The following is a 17,503-nucleotide window of genomic DNA, read 5'->3' on the forward strand; positions in this document are numbered from 1 at the left end:
GAGATTCCGCTCCGCCCCTGGCCCCTTCGGTTTGAATCTGCGATTCCATGGGTGCGGGATGGCGCCCAGAGGAAGCGTCTCCAGGTGGGCTGATCCTGACACACGGAATCTGCATGGAATCCCAAGACTTACCCTGGTGGCTCGGTGTGGCGTTCCGCTCGTATTTGCCTGTTTTTACCGCTGCACCATTGGCGGGTTTGCAGATTAGGCCTTAGGCAGACTTTTCGAGATGCATTTAGAAGATAGGGCCTGCAAATAACTCTAAGAGCGGTGTTTTGTTTTTTGTCGATGTCTTGGCATGATCACGTGCAGCTGTAGGAGCTATGACCGATCTCCTGATCAACAAACTCAGACGGGAGATTGCCCTGCCTTGATCTGCCTCGCTTTGTGTCCATGACCAACACGAGAACTTTGACCTGAGCTTAATCTTTCGTCTTGAGCTTTGTTCCGGATAGACTCTCTTGCGCAGACAGGCACACATTAGCCGTCGTCTGAGAGTTCCTTTGGCCAAGGCTACAGTTGCATACTCCACAAGAAATTCAAGAGCCTAAGGCTGCTTAGCTGAGGATCCATCAAAGCCAGATCTCAATACTGCCTTGTGCAAAGAAATTGGACGAACCCTCATAAGCAGCTGAAAACATTCGACTGATTCAAGCACTCTGAAGCGAAGGACTGCCTGGAGACTGTTACATGACACTTACACCGCCAACGGCCTGGTGCGAACTGTCTGAGGGACCTATCTATCAATGTCAATGGCGCCCCATCCGCTGAATGGAGCGGGCCGCGCATCGAAGATCTCAGACATGAGGATTAGCCTCGCCATCTACTCACCGCCACCCAAGGTCCATGATATCATCCAGGGTGCAACTTCTGGGTCCGGGGTCACTTCGCGAAAAAGGCGTCAAGACCCCCAGTGCCCAGAAGTCCCTTGCCCACGAGACCTACTGTGGAACACCAGTGACGTAGCGAATGGATCCAGAAAGGGCAAACACATGTGCTTCGCCATCACCCCAAGAGGCTAGTTGGTTGCGTGGAGGGTGACACGGCCAACTGACCGCTATCACGGCAATTCTCAAGTCCGGCCATTACGAAACAGTACAACGGCCGAATGTGCTAAGATAAAGTTGCTTTCGTAAAACGTGGAGGACGGTTGGCCGGCCGCGGGAGAAGAATTTGCTTGTTCCGGCAATTGGGTCGTGATTCTTGAAGCAGAAGATCTGCAAAAACCTAGGAAGATCCCGGGCTAGTACCAGTCTCTGCGTCACACTGGAAACCGTGCCATGCGCTCGTCTCGAAACAGGATATCCGGCTTGATCGGGATAGTTTCTAGGCCAAAGTCTCGTGAAGGCGCAATCGTCCGGCCAGGACATTCTCATGACTTGGCAACCAGACTCTCCCAGCATAGCGGCGCTGATCTCCAGACTTGCCGTGTCGTCCATGATCTTCCCCATGGCACTCCCCACTCTTTCAAACGCCCAAGTCCTTTCTCCACAAGCCCTCTAACAACATCATGTGGGTCTGGTGCTGCCGGCTAATCGAGGGAAATTGTATATCACTCAGCTAGTCATTGCGGTGTGCGGTGAAGAGCCCTCTGCAGCTTGCAGTCGCCCGGGCCCGGGTTAGTGAGACACGTACAACGTTTGTTCATAGCCTTAGAATGTCTATCTCTAGGTGATGACCATTTCGTGTTGTTGCGACAGGAAAAACAAATCATCGCCGTGCCGCGTGGGGCGCAAGCCACTTGAGGTTGATATTTGGCGAAACATCCCTAGACGTCGATCCCTAGGCCTAGGATGCGGTTGTGGCTGTGCTGTGACTACTAAAGATAACGAAGCGACAGGCTACGCCGGGCCGCCGATCTTGTTACGCCGCCAGATTTAGTGCGCTTTTTGGGTTGGAAGAGCCACGGGCAAACTCCCGCCGTCTTACTCAAAGGCGTTTCTGGGCGTCTCATAGGGTGGCGGTTACGTTGGCGGGCGCCATCACCTTGCCTGCGTATGGCCAATGTCGAGTGTTCTCATGTGCTGATGCTGCCCAGAGCTCGAGCAGTCGCAGCGGTAATACCTGCAGGAGACTCAATTTCAACCCTGGCAAGATATGTGGACCGGGCCAAGGCGGAATTGTACATCATTACTTGGGCACTCCTTGGCCCTTGTGCATCCTACCGATCCAATCGAGCCGCATCTTCGAGTCTCCCGCTGACACGCTGCCAAGCTTCGAGAACCCGCTCCGCCGTCCAACACAACTTTGTTTGGCGCCTCAACCCCTATCACACTCTACACAACGTCTATAACCCATTGGCGCCTTTACGTTTGTGGAACAGGCCAAGGATGCACAGCCTGCGAGCAATTTCGACAGTTGTAAAGGAAATCATGGCATCGCTACACAAACTACGTACCGTGGTTAGCTGCACCCAGTTCCGTGCAGTGCCGCTGAGTGTAGCGCACACCACCCATGAGATGGCGAGTCAGGTCGCAAGTAGCAAGGAGAGAACACCCTTATCGGTTGTTGCAAGTGGCGCTGCTTCGCAACAACAGTCGACTGCGTGGGAGCCCAAACGTAGGCAGCACCGGAACGTCCTCGTCCGCAGATCATTACCACCAAATCAGCACTTAGACTAGCTCTGAGCTTTGGGCCGCACGAATCGGGAGTCTCTAGGAAGGTAATGTAATATACCCTGTCGCTGGCGGGCTCCCAAAGCCCGTATTTGTCTTGGCTTCTCTTGGTCTTGCACCCTTGCGGTGCTTATGCGTGACGGCACTCAATCCCTCCATCACACGGCCGGTTTGACTACCACGTCACTATGGCAAAGTCAGCCACACTTTACGCGGGAGCTGCGGGTGTGTTTAGCAGAAGTGGAGCCGTAAAAGAACCCTTTATCAATCGGTGCCTTAGGCCCTTGTCCCCACATCCATGACTGGCTTGAGCCTACGCATTGTACTTATATCTTTCCCCCCACCGTTTTGACTCTTGGTCAAACTGTAACATCACACTATTAGTGCGCGCACTTGAGCGCGTCCCCTCCAACACATACTGTCTGTGTTGAGCACCTTGTTACATAGCACATCTACGCTTTCCTCGACTTCAGTTCAGTCTTTCCGCTTTCATCACACCTTTCCGAAGCAACAGGAACTACCCTCACAATGAAAAAACCACAATTCCCTTACCAGCAGGGCTGCAAGCCCAGTGAGCGAACCCTGCCACTCTCGGAAGCTCCAACTGCCGCCAGCTCTATGCCAAACGAATCACCCATAACCTCCCTCGACGCACTGCATGAGGCCGAGTGGCCACGCTCATGGCGTGCTTATGCATGCCTGCTAGGTTGCTTCTTTCTCATGTTCAACTCTTGGGGTCTTGTAAACGCTTACGGTACTTGGTCTTCATACTACGTCGGCTACTCACTACGAGGAGTTGACCAGCTCGAACTAAACTTGGTGGGATCGACTCAGTCTGCCCTTGTACTGTTGTTCTCCAACGTCGTTGGGCGATTACTGGACGCTGGACATTTCCGCAAGGTGATCGGTTGCGGCACGTTCCTCGTACCGTTTGGTCTCTTCATGCTTAGTGTTGTACACCCCAGTGACATTGAAGCCATGGCAAGCTTTGGCACTGTCTGGGTCACCCAGGGCTTCGTCGTTGGCCTCGGAATGGCAACTTTCTTTGTATCTAGCTCTCAAGGTAAACAACATCCATCGAGTCATGTCGGAATTACCGCTAACTTGACGCCAGTTGCTTCTACATGGTTCCCCAAACGAAGAGGACTCGCCGTAGGCTACGTTGCCTGCGGTGCTAGCGTAGCTGGTGTAATCTACCCCACCATGCTTCGTTACCTCATCGACGCTGTTGGTTTTAACAACGCTGTCCGTTATGTTGCGACTCTCACTTCGGTGACATGCATCTTCTCGTTCATCTTCTGCACTCCGGACCCAGCCCACGAGCATCATACACCACAGACATGGTGCAATATCAGGACATGGGTTGATATGGAAGCTTTCCGTAACAAAGCCTGGTGCTGGTTCACCGCTGGTGTTGCCTTTATGTTCTTTGGCTTCTATCCTGTCTTCTTCAATCTTGAGGAAGTAAGTCTTTTCTCCTCCCCATGACCAGTTCATCAGCTAACGTCGATTAGTGGGCATCAGTACGCGGATTTGGCACTCGTGAACAGGTCAGGTCGCCAATCACTCCCCAAACCCCAACCGATCGACCTTTGCAGACATTCTGGCTTCTGGTCATTGTCAATGGTGCCTCAACCGTCGGACGTATGCTTCTGGCTCATTTCTCAGACAAAATCGGTGCCATCAATATGCACATCGGCTCCCAGTTGACCGCTTCCTTGCTGACACTCTTTCTCTGGACATTCGCAGGGTCGGAGACAGCTGCTCTCGCATTCTGTGTCGTATTTGGTGTCTTCTCTGGTATGGTTATTGGCCTACCCCCGGCATCTATCGGCAACATTCTCAACTGCTCCTACACTGCGCCAGATACCAGACATTTTGCAAAGAAGAAACTCGGCCACTGGACTGGCATGATGTACACCTTTGCTGCCATCCCGGCCCTCACTGGCCCCATCATTGCCGGACACCTCATCACCCGTTACCAGACCTACCTCACAGTTCAACTGTGGTCTGGCACTAATCTATTGCTCTCATGTCTCTGCATGGCCGTGTCTCGCTGGTACCTGCCATGCAGCAATGGTCAGCGTGTTGGGGAAATTCTCAAGGCCAAATGCGGCAAATCCGAAATATCTGAGAAGCGGAAAAGTAGTGATGGCACCGAGTCATCGCCTGATCCATTGTCACAGGCCCCAACTCGCGTTCCCAGCAACAACGTCTCGCGAAACGCATCTTCCGAGAGCATTTACGACCATCAAGGCCGCATGGCATAAAGTGGTTTTTTTATGATTCCCCCCTTTCCTTTTTCTGTTAAAACTGTACTTTCCTCCGCGGTTGGCGAAGCGTTGTTCGACATGAGACATGACTTTTCACATAGATACACATAGGATTTACTGTATTGTTTGGTTTGTCACGACTCTGTTGTTTTTTTCCTTGTTCTTTAGCGGATCCTTTTTTCGGTTTTCCAGGAGGACACATTCGAGGGCCTTCTCCGTCACTTACGAACATGTCTTGGTCCATGAGAGAAGCACGCTCTTTTTTTCGAGACAACGTAGGCGCAGGGAGCTCCTCGATACATGGGTTGAGCACCAGTTTACGGATTGCACGAATTTAGAAATCAAATGCTTTTCATTCTGGATGTCGTTGTTGTTTGCGATCGTGATGGCCTTCTACCCGGCGTATCCGTGCTCACCATCTGAAGCAAGTACACCATCTTTCGCTCCGACATTCTTCGCATCTGCTTCACACTCGCACCTCTCTCTCCCACCTTCTCGCACCGTCCAACCTCTTCCGCCAAGCTTGGGCCGCAACACCGAGCGCTTTCCTTCCCTGCTCCAGCGGTCCAGCAAACAAACCACGCATCCGCCGCGCAATTGCGCGAAATCACTCGCTTCCAAATAACTCCCACATTGCTGTGCACACGCACCGCTATCACCACTCAACCCTGCATGCACAAAAAAACCCCTCAAAAACGGCACTTTTTCTCCCCTCAATCCGCATTTCACATGCCACGGTAGAATTCATCCCCGGACAAACCCGGACGTCAAACAAACCTCGGTGTACACACACACGTGCTTTTTTGTCTTGACCACGCTCATCCAAACGCAAAAAAACGAAAAAAGAAGAAGCGGTTTAAGTCTAATACAGCAAATGTTCCAGATGTTGTATACAGGTAAAGAAGCAAAAGGCAAATCCCCTCCCCTCCTCACTTGCGAACCCGAAGTTGGCTGTAAGCGAAGGAGGGTGGGAGGGTGAACGATTGATGGGTGTGCGTTTGGATATGTATATTATTTACGTATTCAATGTATCAGTGCACGATGTTACTTTTGTTTTCCTTGCCTTGCTTTTTCTTTTTTTGCAGAAGAAGGGAAGTGAAATACGGTGGTTTGGAGCACGTGGGTATGGCATCATCGTCGGGCACACGGGGTGGGTGATGTGGCCGTTGGAAGGCATGGGAAGTGTAGTGTAGGTATGAAGTTTGGTAGGGGTGGTTGGCCTGCTTGCTTGGTTTTTTTTTTGTGTGGGTGTGTGCGCACATATTTGTTTGGGCATGGGCGAACGGCGTGCCTGTGTCTGGTGATTACATTTTGTGCTGGCCTTTGTTGAGTGCCTTGGCTGGTGTGGGGGCGGCAATCAGCCGGTGAGGAAAGGGAAAAACAAGTGTCGAGATATGGGAACATATGTAGCTGTATGGTGGGGAGCGGACGGCGGGGAGTTTGTTTTTGGCTGTTTGGTGCCGGTATACCGGTGTAACGGAAAGGGAGAGTTTGGTTGGTAGTGTTGGATCTTGGAATCTTGGATCTTACAACCGAGATATCCAGGTAGTTTGTAGAGTAATCTGGTGTTGCTCTCCAGCCACAATCACGTACACGCGCTTGTTAGTCTGAAAGAGCAGACTGATGGCAGATCTCTCGTCTAGTGCACAGACAAGGTAGCACTGGCACCCATGACCATTGGTATTTGATATAATCCGGGAAAAGGTGGGTAGTGAACCGTGATGTAAAATCATCTATTAAGTTTGCGGTACCGACCGTTTGGAACATGAATTCTCAACCACCGATTCAATCGACGATGCCAATGCAGGTGCTGTCGGAGATGCAGGACTTTCTGTGGTATCACAAAACTCGGCGTTATTGGGTGCCCAGTGTTTAATGGAAATTCTGTGATACGTTTGTTTCGGGAGCTGTTTAGACATTTTCCCGGATACGCTTGGTCCCTTACTTGTACTAACATGCTACACGCCCACCATCGCTCAATGAAACGAACTATGCATATAGGCTAGCATTACGGTATACAAAATTTTCTCTGCATACTTTCATAATCACAAGCCATACATACTGCGAGCACACTCTAAGAAACGCCACGAGTATAATGACGCGTCTAGAGATTCTGGCAGTTGCCAATGCCCACCACTACTGTTACACCGCTTGTATCGATGTAACCTTCGACGCCGTTTGACTTGCCATATATCTCCCGTCCACGGACTACTGCATCTATACCCGCACGTGTAATGACAGTGGGAACGTTGTATCCGGTACAAACCAGTCCCGAGGGTCCAGAACTGCTCCATAAGCCAAGCCGCAAAGTAACGCATGCGGTGGTTTGCCGGCTTAACGGTTCAATCGTCCCGTCAATCGTGGCCATGACTGCAAAATGTAAGGCAGGGGGAAAGGGGGAGCATGGGCAACTGAAAGTTAGCGCCACGCCTACTATGGCTGGCAAGGGTGGCCTCACAAGTTAACTCGGCGCCTAACAAACTAACCAGTACAACGGGACGCAAACCAAAAGAATGCCCAAGAGTCATTATGGTCACGCTTGAGATTTTTCTGGGGCTGGAAAAGGTCGTTATGTAGATCACTTGTATACCGTATTCCGCCGGTGTTTCTACATATCCCTTGGCGTACTACTCGTAGCGTATTGTTGGCAAAGGCTTACGCTAGCTTTGATTGTTTTGGAGTACCGTACATGGTGCAGCCTCAAACTCACATGTACACATACTACACAATCACCCGGACTGAAATAATCGGATGATCGAATGCCAAGGAGATGTAAATGTCTCTCTACTCAATTTTAGACTTGTACACCGATCCGAACAACTAGATGTATGCGACAAAAGATGGAGGGAGTGTGGGGATGCTTATCATGGTCCTCCCTTCTTACCTTTGCCTCCGAAAACAAAAAAGCCGGCGAGCAAATAACGCACCTCATTAGCACAATCTACGATTCCAACCCACACAAGCCAAGACCTCATAAAAAAACTCGCTCATCTGCTCATCCAGTACCGGTATAGTATACAGCGTAACACAGCATCTCACTGATAGATTGAGCCGCTTCATCTCGGCACTTGAAAACCAAGATACAATCTCATTTTATGAACATACACATGCACATGCACATGCACATCATCCACCAGCATATGCATACGCAGAAATCTTAGTTCGTGACTACATTCCTACCCACACTCCACCATTCTCATCCTCTTCAGAAACAGCAGAGAAACCCGCATACCCGATGATGAAAGTAATGTAAAGCCAAACCCGTGATACATATTCCCATATGCACAGCCACCCGCCGCGCCCCCAAAGATCTTGGCGCGCGACAATTTCCGCCCATTGTCGATCCTTTTAGCGGGACTTGGGTGCGGATTTACCGTCTTTGTTTCCGCCTGGATCGGAGATGGGCGCCCGTGATGAATTCAATGGCATGCTGTCCACTCCATTTAAATTTTTTCTTTAAAAACAATTCGAGAATAAAATGTGGTTTGATTTTTGAGAAAAACAAACAAACCAACAAGAGAACGCGTTGCACTTTGTCGAAATTCATCAAGGAATCTGAACTGCTGAATGAAGAAAAAGCCCTTCTCACCATAATACTCATAAAAGCATAATGCAAGTGGATATCTTAACTCGCTCACACAAAGAAGAAACCATTTGCTCGCACCCCTCACGAAAGCCAAAAATTACCCATGAAGAGATCCATGATAAAAAAAAACACTCCCGACACGAACATACACAGCCTACACTTTCTCCACAAATCATTGCGCATGCTTCGTCATACTCGGCGTCTGAACACCAGGTTGAGCAGTGTGCCCCGCGATTTCCAAGACACTGGTTGAGCTTTCATTTCCGCCTTGCACAGTCATACCCAGAGCCCTTCTTGCATACTCTTTCTGGCCCATTGCTGCTTGCTCAACAGGAGACTGTCTGTTACCATTGCCATTTGTAGGCGACTCTGCAGCTGGGGGCTGGAGCCACTCCACGCTGGTACATCGATTGACGAGTCGAACAGTGGTCTCGTCGACGGGCGCGAAATGGTTCCCGCTTGATACGAGGAGGCGGAGGAGACGCAGTAGTTCGTCGCGTTTGTAATGGGGCGGTCTGCTGATCTGGCTGTGCAAGAGTATCGGATGGAGGACGCGGAGATATGTATGCCGTAGTGCGTTTGCAGCGGCCGAGTCATGAGGGAGATCAATGAGGTTGCGCAGAATGACGTCGACCAACACGTGAAGATCGTTTGTGTAGAAGTATTCGGCCGTCGAGGGGTTTCCGAAGAGAAGGTAAAGCACCTTGAGAATAAGAAGCTGAAGGGACGTCTCCGACTCCCGATTTAGAAGAAGAATCAGATTACATCCAAAGGTTTTGTAAGTCATGCCGTGGGTTGATATAGCTTTGATGACGCGATTTGTTATGCCAGTCCGTCCGTCACTGTAACGAGTGGTAGACGCAACCAGATACTGCTCGTTCAAAACCAGCTATCCGGCAGTCAGTTTAGAACGATGAAATTTCTAGAGTAAACCAACCAGTACGCGAATCACAGGGTAGTGATATGGATCATCCGCATCGTCAGAGGCGCCTTCAATAATCCCTAAAAGGTAAAGAATGAAAGCATCATTCACAGCCACTACACCCCAATGTTAGCACAAACCGTGAGCAGCAGGTTGTGAGAAAAGTATGATAGACGCACTGAGATCATCGTAGGTCAATCGCTGGATACGCGAAGACTCGTACAGCAATTGCAGCAGCAGCTGATGCAATGATGTTTCCTCTTGAACACTCTCCTTTTGCACCAACTCAACCAGCCTCGCAAACGTGCCCTCGGAATGCATCATCTCAAAGACCTCGTCATCTCTGCTATTTCGGCCATCGTACAGGAGAAACGCGGCGACAATGTGGAGTGTGGGATTGTCATCTTCCTGTTATCCTTGGTCAGCCTCCCAGAGCCAACGTATATCCAGCACACCATCATCCCACGTACTTGCAACAGGCAATATATTATCTGCCGCCGTACGTATTGTTTGTTCTTGGCATAGAGCTCGCCCTCGAGCATGCGAAAGATACATTTTGCAATGCTAAAGTCGGTTTGGAGGTACTCGGCTGTTCGCGGTCAACGACTTGAAGTCACGGCAGGGGAACCTTCGGCGCGGGGGCGCAGCAGTAGCAGCATCAACAGCGTACATTTGTAACTGGTGGTGACATTGAGAAAAGACCGTAGCGAATTGTCGATTATCTCATGCTGGTGGCAGCGCGTGGAGACGATGTCGTCGAGTTCTGTATGTGTGTGCCGCGCGAGTTAGTTGGAGTGGCTGGTTGGCGGGGTTGTAAGACTGTGAGTATGGCTCTCCGCAGTCTCTGTCTCTGTTCTCTCTCGCACGCTTTCACACTCACCATCCCAGAACTGTTGCTCATTCTCGAGATCATACGACACCTCAAATGCCATGTCGTAGTCGCGGGTCTCTTGCCAGAATCATCCTCCCCGGCGACGCAGGCTACCAAGGGCTGTGTGCAGAGAGGCGCAAACTGGTCGTTGATGGTCAGTTGCTTGCATCAAGTCCGACGTGTCGCCGGGGATTCACCGGCCCTGGCTTAGTGCGTCACCGAGTCCCATTTGGGCCTAGTCTGCTGTGCGCGTGCTGGGTGCAACACCAACGAACATCGGGCCAAGTGTCTATACTTGGAATCAGAACTGTTGACCGTTAATGCAGAGTGTGTTGGCACCTCTGCATTTCGCAATCGCAGCATGATGGGTCCTTTTGAGCTGTGGCCTATTACAGGTCTTGTCGTTACTCACACAGTTCCCCAATCCACGGTAACAACGGCAACACAGATCCGTCGCCTATGTCCCTATTGGTCTTGGTTTTTCCTTCTCAAGTCATAGAGCGCTTAGGTATCGCCAATGAGCTTAGACCAGCTCTCTCTTATCTCGACAGTGGCAAGATTCCACGGGTGCTGATTTCTACGCTCCGTGGCAGACTCAATTGTTATCTTTGATGTAAGCCCAGTTTCAGTGCGAGCATATGTACGAACAGCAAGAAGATTGAAGGATTCAAGCTTGTATACGTTACAATGTGACTGATGGCACTGTAACAGAGGATAGAAGGAGCAGTAAAGAGACGAGGGGGGAAAGGTAGTGGGGTGCTTGGTCGATGGATGTTGCTCCATTTACATCCCACCCCCCACCACATCACATCACCTACCCGCGCCCTTTGACTAACACAGCATCCGACACCCAAGACCTCGATTCCTGTAATAGGAAACATATCATGTAATCTTCTTACCCTGTCGAGCCCAAACAAAAATCCCTCTTGGGCTCCCCCCCCCCCCACGCCCTATACATGCCAATCACACCATAATTCTCGTGCACTTGTGTATAAAAAGCTTACCTCTTCTCTTTCCTTTCGCCCTACCTTTACACCATGTAGATTGAGTATTTGCATGTGCTCTTGCTTCAGATATTCTTCATCCCTTATCTAGCTCTTCGCAATGAGCTAGCCAACTAAACCCAAAAGAAGACATTAATCCCCTCAAAAAAAAAGAAATACCGCAAACCCAATTTCCAAAGAGAGAAAAAAACACTCCCGCTTCCTACCATGGTCCACCTTGAAATTCATACAACACAATGCCCCCCCCCCCCCCCCCTTCCAACTCCAACACCACACTTGTCTGTTGTTAGCACCGCCCCCAAACCCCCGCCTATCCACTCCACTCACCCACAAGTCCGAACTAACCTCACATTCTTACATCTCCCTCAATAATCACTAGCCTTGTAGCATACAGGCACCACACGTAGACCAGGAAACAAACTCCCCAACCAGGATTAATACAGAGAGAGACAGAGATGTACATACGCATCCACAGCTTAGCTGAACATCAGCACAAGCACAAGCACATTGCTGTAATCACGGGTAAGACTATGATACATGGCGGAACTTTACATGCCGTAAACCTACAGACTTTACTTTTATATATATATATATATATGTGTGTGTGTGTATGTGCATGTGGTACGTAAGCATGCGAGACAAGGTAAAAAAAAATAAAAAATTACTGGTAGGAAGAAAGAAAAAAAAATCTCCACCTTCACCTTCCATCCACCATCAATATTCTTCCCCCTCCTCCTCCCCCCAACCCCCCTTCAAAACTCTGAGGAATCGATACGGTAAGCTTTGGTGATTACGAGTAAGTAACAGACTCCAAAACAAACAAACAAACAAATCAGAAAAGCGAGTACCATCTTGCGTATATCTAGTCTTGGGAAAAAGAAAAAAGACGTCTAAATATTGGGGTTTATTTCATCCCCTATATACACCATCTAACCCATCCATCCCTCACTTCTACCTCTTCATTTCTGCCCAAACCCCCGCCAACGCTCTCCTCAACTCCTCCTCCTTCCTCCCCAACACTTTCACCCCCCTCTCCACACACGCCCTCTTAACCTCTTCCGCATTCAACCCGCCAATCCCTCCATCCCGCTCAATAAGCTTGTAATCCGTCTCTAGATATTCTAGTTTCCTGCGCACATTGCGCTGCATCCAAAACTTGGGCGGCGCGAGCGGAACCCAGTCAAAAACCGCAGGATAAACATCCAACTTGGCCGCCGAGACACAAAGTTCATAAAGCGACATATCCTTCCATGACTTCCCCTTTGTGCCTGCCACCGCCGATGATGCTGCATCAGCAGACACCGTAGTGGCGGGCCGATCCCTCCCCACCAGCCGCATAGCCTCCAGTCCAATTTTCCTCAGCCGATCCTGCCGCTTGTCCTCCTTCTTCCGTAGCGTCCGCTCAACTTGCCGTGGTATACGACACACCTCTGGTATAACAGGTGTGAGGTACAAGACCACAACCGGCAGCCACTCCCCCAGCACCAGTACCAAGACCCCGAAAACAGGGAGCCGCAGGACATCACGCCTGCTCCGTCGTACAACTTGCCACTCCGCCCGTGTCAAGACCTCAGTCATGGGTTTCTTCGGCGTGTGAGCAGCTGCTTTTTTGCGGAGTGACTTTGCTAGTTTAGCGGTTTGGCGCACGTGCGAAATGCCTTTTTTGTAGAAGGCGAGGTATGCGCGGCCGGCGGTCCAGAGCCATTTTATCAAGTTTTGATCGGCTTTTCGCGCTGGAACGGAGATTTCGGGGGCGTAGGCAAAGGGTGGGGGGTTGAGTTTCTCTAGGGCGCGGAGGGTTGGGGTGGTGGCGCTTTTCGATTGTTGAACTGGCGCTGGGGGAAGAGCGGACGAGGGAGAATTCCGTGCTGCTTGTAGAGGTCGCGAAGGGGTTGTCTTTGCAGGTACTCTTGTGCTGTTGGTCTTGCTCAATGGCGGAGGCGCTGCAGTGATATTGTGACCTGTCCTTTTCGCTGGTGCTGCTGACGATGAGGCATACCGCCTGCCCTGTGCCCCGACTATTTTTTCATATCCCGCTTGTTGTGTGGTGTGATGTGACCTCTCATGCCATATTTGGCAGTTCAACCTTGTTGTGATAGCCCGCGTGTATAAATGTCGATGACGTGGTGATCTCGCAAATGCGCCGTTCGACTGCAGAGGTTTTACGAGGGTGGGAAACATTGGCCGGGATTTCATCGAAAATTCTGAGTCGTATGACCTGTGGGGAACTTAAACAATCGCCGATGGTTGGCCTTTTCTAGTTGCGACGTCGCCAATACGCGATTTCAAAAAATGTGTCGAGGCGCCGTTATCGCGATGTCATCACACTTCGCGTTAACGCTAACCCGACTAGGTAAACTAATTAAATTGTTCACATGAACGTAATGATGGGTAATAGCACATTGTACTCGATGCGAACTTCTCAATGTGTACAAGATATTTCAAGCTATGATTCATTGCTAATTCTACATCTCGCGCTACAGCCATATCTCAATTGCATTTTTGCCGGTTGCGCCAAGACTTCCCCGGAAAACAAACCCGCCCTGTAAACGCTGCAGATAACTCCGACCGGCCATTAAAAACCCGAGAGAAAAGGTTCGGTCCATACATGACGAAATCGTTAGTGTTGAGCGCCCCATGAACTCCTCCAAGCGGAGCATTAGGAAACCCGTGAAGTGATGAAGGAAACTACCGTACATGGAAAATGAAGCCAAACAGGAATAAATACAGATAATTTCGCTGTTGCGAAGAAAGTACAAGAAGTAAGTAAGCCACAGTTGCAGGTATGGATCTAGTCATTGCGAGGGGCCGTATCTGGGGCTTTCGGAAGCTGCTTAGTCGGGAGTGGACAGTCGCTAGAGCCAATGGAGTAACTGGAGATTTTGGCGCTGTCAGGGCGTGTTGCATGGTTTCGGTACGTTGCTGGATCGGGTCTTGTTACGAGGGCCTTGGGATGTAGGGATTGCGAGGGGCAAGGGCGAAAACACTGGCAGAATGGGTCCGGATAGTGCTACAATGGGCTTCGTGAGCTGGTTCGTCAAAGGCTTGACCCTAAAGTTCGAGGGATCTGGGTGGCGCAGTTGAAGGGATTGGGGTCTACAAATATGTCGACTGCAAACGCGAACGGGAGTGATACACAAGACAGGGTAATTGGTAGTAATGGCGGAGATTTGTGGAGAGGGTGGACGTTGGGGACAGTCGTCCTGCGTATCTAAAATGCTTTTTTGGTGTATCCGAGAACGGTCTATCTCAGCGTTGATACTGAGCAAGCTGGGCCATGATCTCGTTCATGTCTGGGGCAGGGCCAGGCTGTGCGGGAGCCTGAACAGGTGGGGCAACCGTCTGGTTTTGGCTGGCAAGGAGCGAAGCAAGTGCGGGAAACTGGCTATTCAACTGCGCGAGATGGGGTGGAGGCGCTGGTCCAAAGCCCGGGGTTTGGGCAGGGCTTGGTACTTGTGCAAGGAGTCGTGCCAGATCCGCATTCAGCCCCTGGTTGGCCGTTGGTTGCGTATTCTGGGTCATGTTACTACCAGACATTGCACCGAGCAATTGTGACAGGCTAGCGCCATCAAGGGAGGCGATCAAATTGGAAATGTTGGGTTGACTGGCGGGAAGAGGTGGGAAGGCATTGTTGGGCTGGGAGTAATGCGATGGCATGTTGGGAGGAAAGTATGAAGTAGAGGGCGGCATATTCGAGCGGGATTGAGTTTGTTTGGCGTTGTTGACCAAAAGACCAGCTGTTGTTGGATCCAGATCGGCATACTCTGAGAATATATTAGTGATATCCGTGAATACCGAAACGAAGTACTTGCCGTTGAATTGGACATTGTTAGCACCTGCACGTCGATCGAATATTTGAACGCTGACTTTGCCCTTGGCTAAGCCTGTTGTGTCAAGTCTCACAATGGCCAGAACGCCCTCTAGAATCTGTCTTCGGACCACGGCTGGCTCCGGGAAACGACCACTTAGTATAAGAACGTTACTCCGTAGACTCTGCGAGCGGAAAGTATCCTCGACGTAGCGGATGAAATCCCTGTCAGAGCGTCAGTGCTGTTTTCCATTGAGGTTGTGAAGGATTGACATACCGAGGGAGACCTTCGTTAAGAACAAGGATCTGAATATCAGGTACTTCATGAGGCAGTCGTCGGCGAAGGTCCAGCCCGTCTTCTGTGTAGTCACGACGCGGGGATGGACTCCGGTGCCGTCGGGGCGGTGTCCTTGATCTGCTGCGGTACCGCGTGTCGAACCTGTCGCGACTTCTGTCCCGCGATCTCATGCCCCGTGCGGGGCCCCGAGGTGAGGGCGATCGCATGGGTCGGTAATCATCCCGGTCGCGGAAACGTCGATCCCTATCCCGAGGGGACATGGAATTCGGGTGTGGTCCATAGCGATTATCCCTGGGCGAGGGCCCTGTGCCACCCCTTGTATAGTCTGGCGACCGTGAACGCCGGCGCGAAGCGGGGATTGGCGGGTCAGCCTTCTTGGTGTTTCGCTGGGGCTTGGAAATCTCGAGGTCTGGGATTGTTAGTCGGCTGCACACTACATGTCCATGGAAAAGTTGACATACGCATTTTCCTTCCACGAACTGCCTGTCCTTGCTCAGTGTCTAGTGCTCTACGACACGACTCAGCGTCTAGAAACTGGACAAAGCCATATGCCTGCTTGATTGATATCTGTGCAAGTCTGCCATGGCGGTAGAAACGATGGAATATGTCGCGCTTGGTAACTTTTTCTGTGGGAAGATTGCCTTTTTTTTTAAGCTGTTAGTGGATAGCTGTTGGCCTAGGAATCACCTTGGCTCACCAATAAAAAGTCGAGAACCCATGGGAAACTGGTCCCACTGGCCTTCGGTGACAAATTTCCTTTCCTGCTCCAAAAACTCCTCATATCTCCTGTTCACTTCGGGCGGCCATCGCTGATCCTCATCATCAGGCGTTGAACTGCGCTGGGTTTGCTGTTGAGTTTGACCAGAGGGATTGGAGCTGGCAAAGTCGCGGTTCTGCGCATTCAAGGGCTGGAGAGATGCGCTGCCTCTCTGCTGGACATTGGATGGTCTCTGGCTGTGTGGATGATGGGATCTGATATCATCGTTGGGGTCATAGTTGGGGTGCGTAGCGGGCTGTTCTTGGGTGGGCGGCCGAGCAGGCAGATTGGTAGCAGCCGATGGCAACGACGAGGCATTGTGCTGCTGTGGCTGCGCAGACTGGGTGGGCACATGGGAGGCAGCAGCATATTGGCCCGGGTTGGCCATGGTCGCAGCGGGTGTCAGAGAATCCAATAAGGCTTGAACGTCAACATTGGGCCCAGTGCGCGCTTCAGTCTGGTAGTGAGCGCCTTGGGCTGACTGAGTCTGCGCGTGCTGAGCAGCATAGGCACTGTCATGGGAGTATGGGTACGCAGAATGAAGGTCTTGAGCTTGCGCCTGGGGCGCATCAGCGGCCGAGGCAGGGTGCGACGGATGCTGCGAAGAGAAATTCTGCATTGAGGAGGTAGCGTGCGGCTGCGTACCCATGCTGCTGATTCCATAGCCCGTCGACGGGGCGTATCCTGCCGGCGCATTGTCTCCTCCCCCTGGTGCTGCAGGCCCTGCTAAGTGTTGGTAGGCGGCGGCGGCGGCAGCAGCAGCGGCAGCAGTCGACGATGACTGCTGCTGCGACTGGTCGGCAAAGTAGGGCGCGGAGGTGATGGCGTTGGAGGGGTGGTGGTGCGCATGCTGTGCAAAGTGGCCGACCGGGGTTGAGTGGGAGCCGTTGCTGTGTGAGAGATCATTATAGGCCGCATCCATGTGCTCTACGAGAATTGGAATGTTGGCGGGCGAGGGGACGTTTTGCGGACGCGGGCTCTCTGGCGTCAGCGACTGATGGCGGATGTGCTCAGCTTCCTGCGGCGGGCTGGAGTTGGGTCTCATGTAGACTGTTGGGCCAGAGCGCATGGGCTGGCAGAGAGCAGGCGGCGCGGGATGACGAGGGTCTAGGTCAACTCAAAGCATCTACAAAAACGCACCGTCGCAACAAGGGCTGGAGAGAGAGGTGTAGATGGACGTGGAGAGAGAGAGGGAGAAGGAGGCTGCAGGCTGTGGTACACTAGGCGTAGGTGAAGAAGCTGGTGGCGGGGGCTTGGCTACTGTGTGCTATGTGTGATGGTCGGAGAATGGTTAGAAGATTGGCACGACGCGCAGATGCAGACGCAGCAGAGGTCCGCCGGGGCAGGCAGGGCAGGCGGGCGGGCAAGC

General features: G+C 51.5%; 4 protein-coding genes across 4 annotated transcripts; 1 reads left to right on the forward strand and 3 right to left on the reverse strand.

Moving 5' to 3' along the window:
* Positions 1 to 3,335: 3,335 nt before the first annotated feature.
* COCMIDRAFT_92974 (uncharacterized protein) lies at positions 3,336 to 4,885 on the forward strand (the record flags this gene model as incomplete). The annotated part of the gene is made up of 3 exons (XM_007688932.1): positions 3,336 to 3,678; positions 3,730 to 4,079; positions 4,130 to 4,885. The coding sequence occupies 3 exons, from the start codon at positions 3,336 to 3,338 to the stop codon at positions 4,883 to 4,885; spliced, it is 1,449 nt and encodes a 482-aa protein (XP_007687122.1).
* Positions 4,886 to 8,646: 3,761 nt separating this feature from the next.
* Positions 8,647 to 10,328, reverse strand: COCMIDRAFT_35979 (uncharacterized protein; the record flags this gene model as incomplete). Its single annotated transcript, XM_007688910.1, has 6 exons — positions 8,647 to 9,363; positions 9,412 to 9,512; positions 9,576 to 9,804; positions 9,867 to 9,985; positions 10,067 to 10,159; positions 10,277 to 10,328. 6 exons carry the CDS (start codon positions 10,326 to 10,328, stop codon positions 8,647 to 8,649), a joined length of 1,311 nt encoding a protein of 436 aa, XP_007687100.1.
* Positions 10,329 to 12,222: 1,894 nt separating this feature from the next.
* On the reverse strand, positions 12,223 to 13,452 carry COCMIDRAFT_25574 (uncharacterized protein; the record flags this gene model as incomplete). Its single annotated transcript, XM_007688898.1, has 1 exon — positions 12,223 to 13,452. One exon carries the CDS (start codon positions 13,450 to 13,452, stop codon positions 12,223 to 12,225), a length of 1,230 nt encoding a protein of 409 aa, XP_007687088.1.
* A 1,068-nt stretch (positions 13,453 to 14,520) lies between these two features.
* COCMIDRAFT_35981 (uncharacterized protein) lies at positions 14,521 to 17,179 on the reverse strand (the record flags this gene model as incomplete). The annotated part of the gene is made up of 5 exons (XM_007688911.1): positions 14,521 to 15,035; positions 15,084 to 15,304; positions 15,357 to 15,786; positions 15,839 to 16,018; positions 16,075 to 17,179. The coding sequence occupies 5 exons, from the start codon at positions 17,177 to 17,179 to the stop codon at positions 14,521 to 14,523; spliced, it is 2,451 nt and encodes an 816-aa protein (XP_007687101.1).
* Between the last annotated feature and the right edge of the window lie 324 nt (positions 17,180 to 17,503).

The sequence above is a fragment of the Bipolaris oryzae genome (assembly GCF_000523455.1).
Source record: "Bipolaris oryzae ATCC 44560 unplaced genomic scaffold scaffold_49, whole genome shotgun sequence".
In the NCBI taxonomy this organism is placed as follows: domain Eukaryota; kingdom Fungi; phylum Ascomycota; class Dothideomycetes; order Pleosporales; family Pleosporaceae; genus Bipolaris; species Bipolaris oryzae.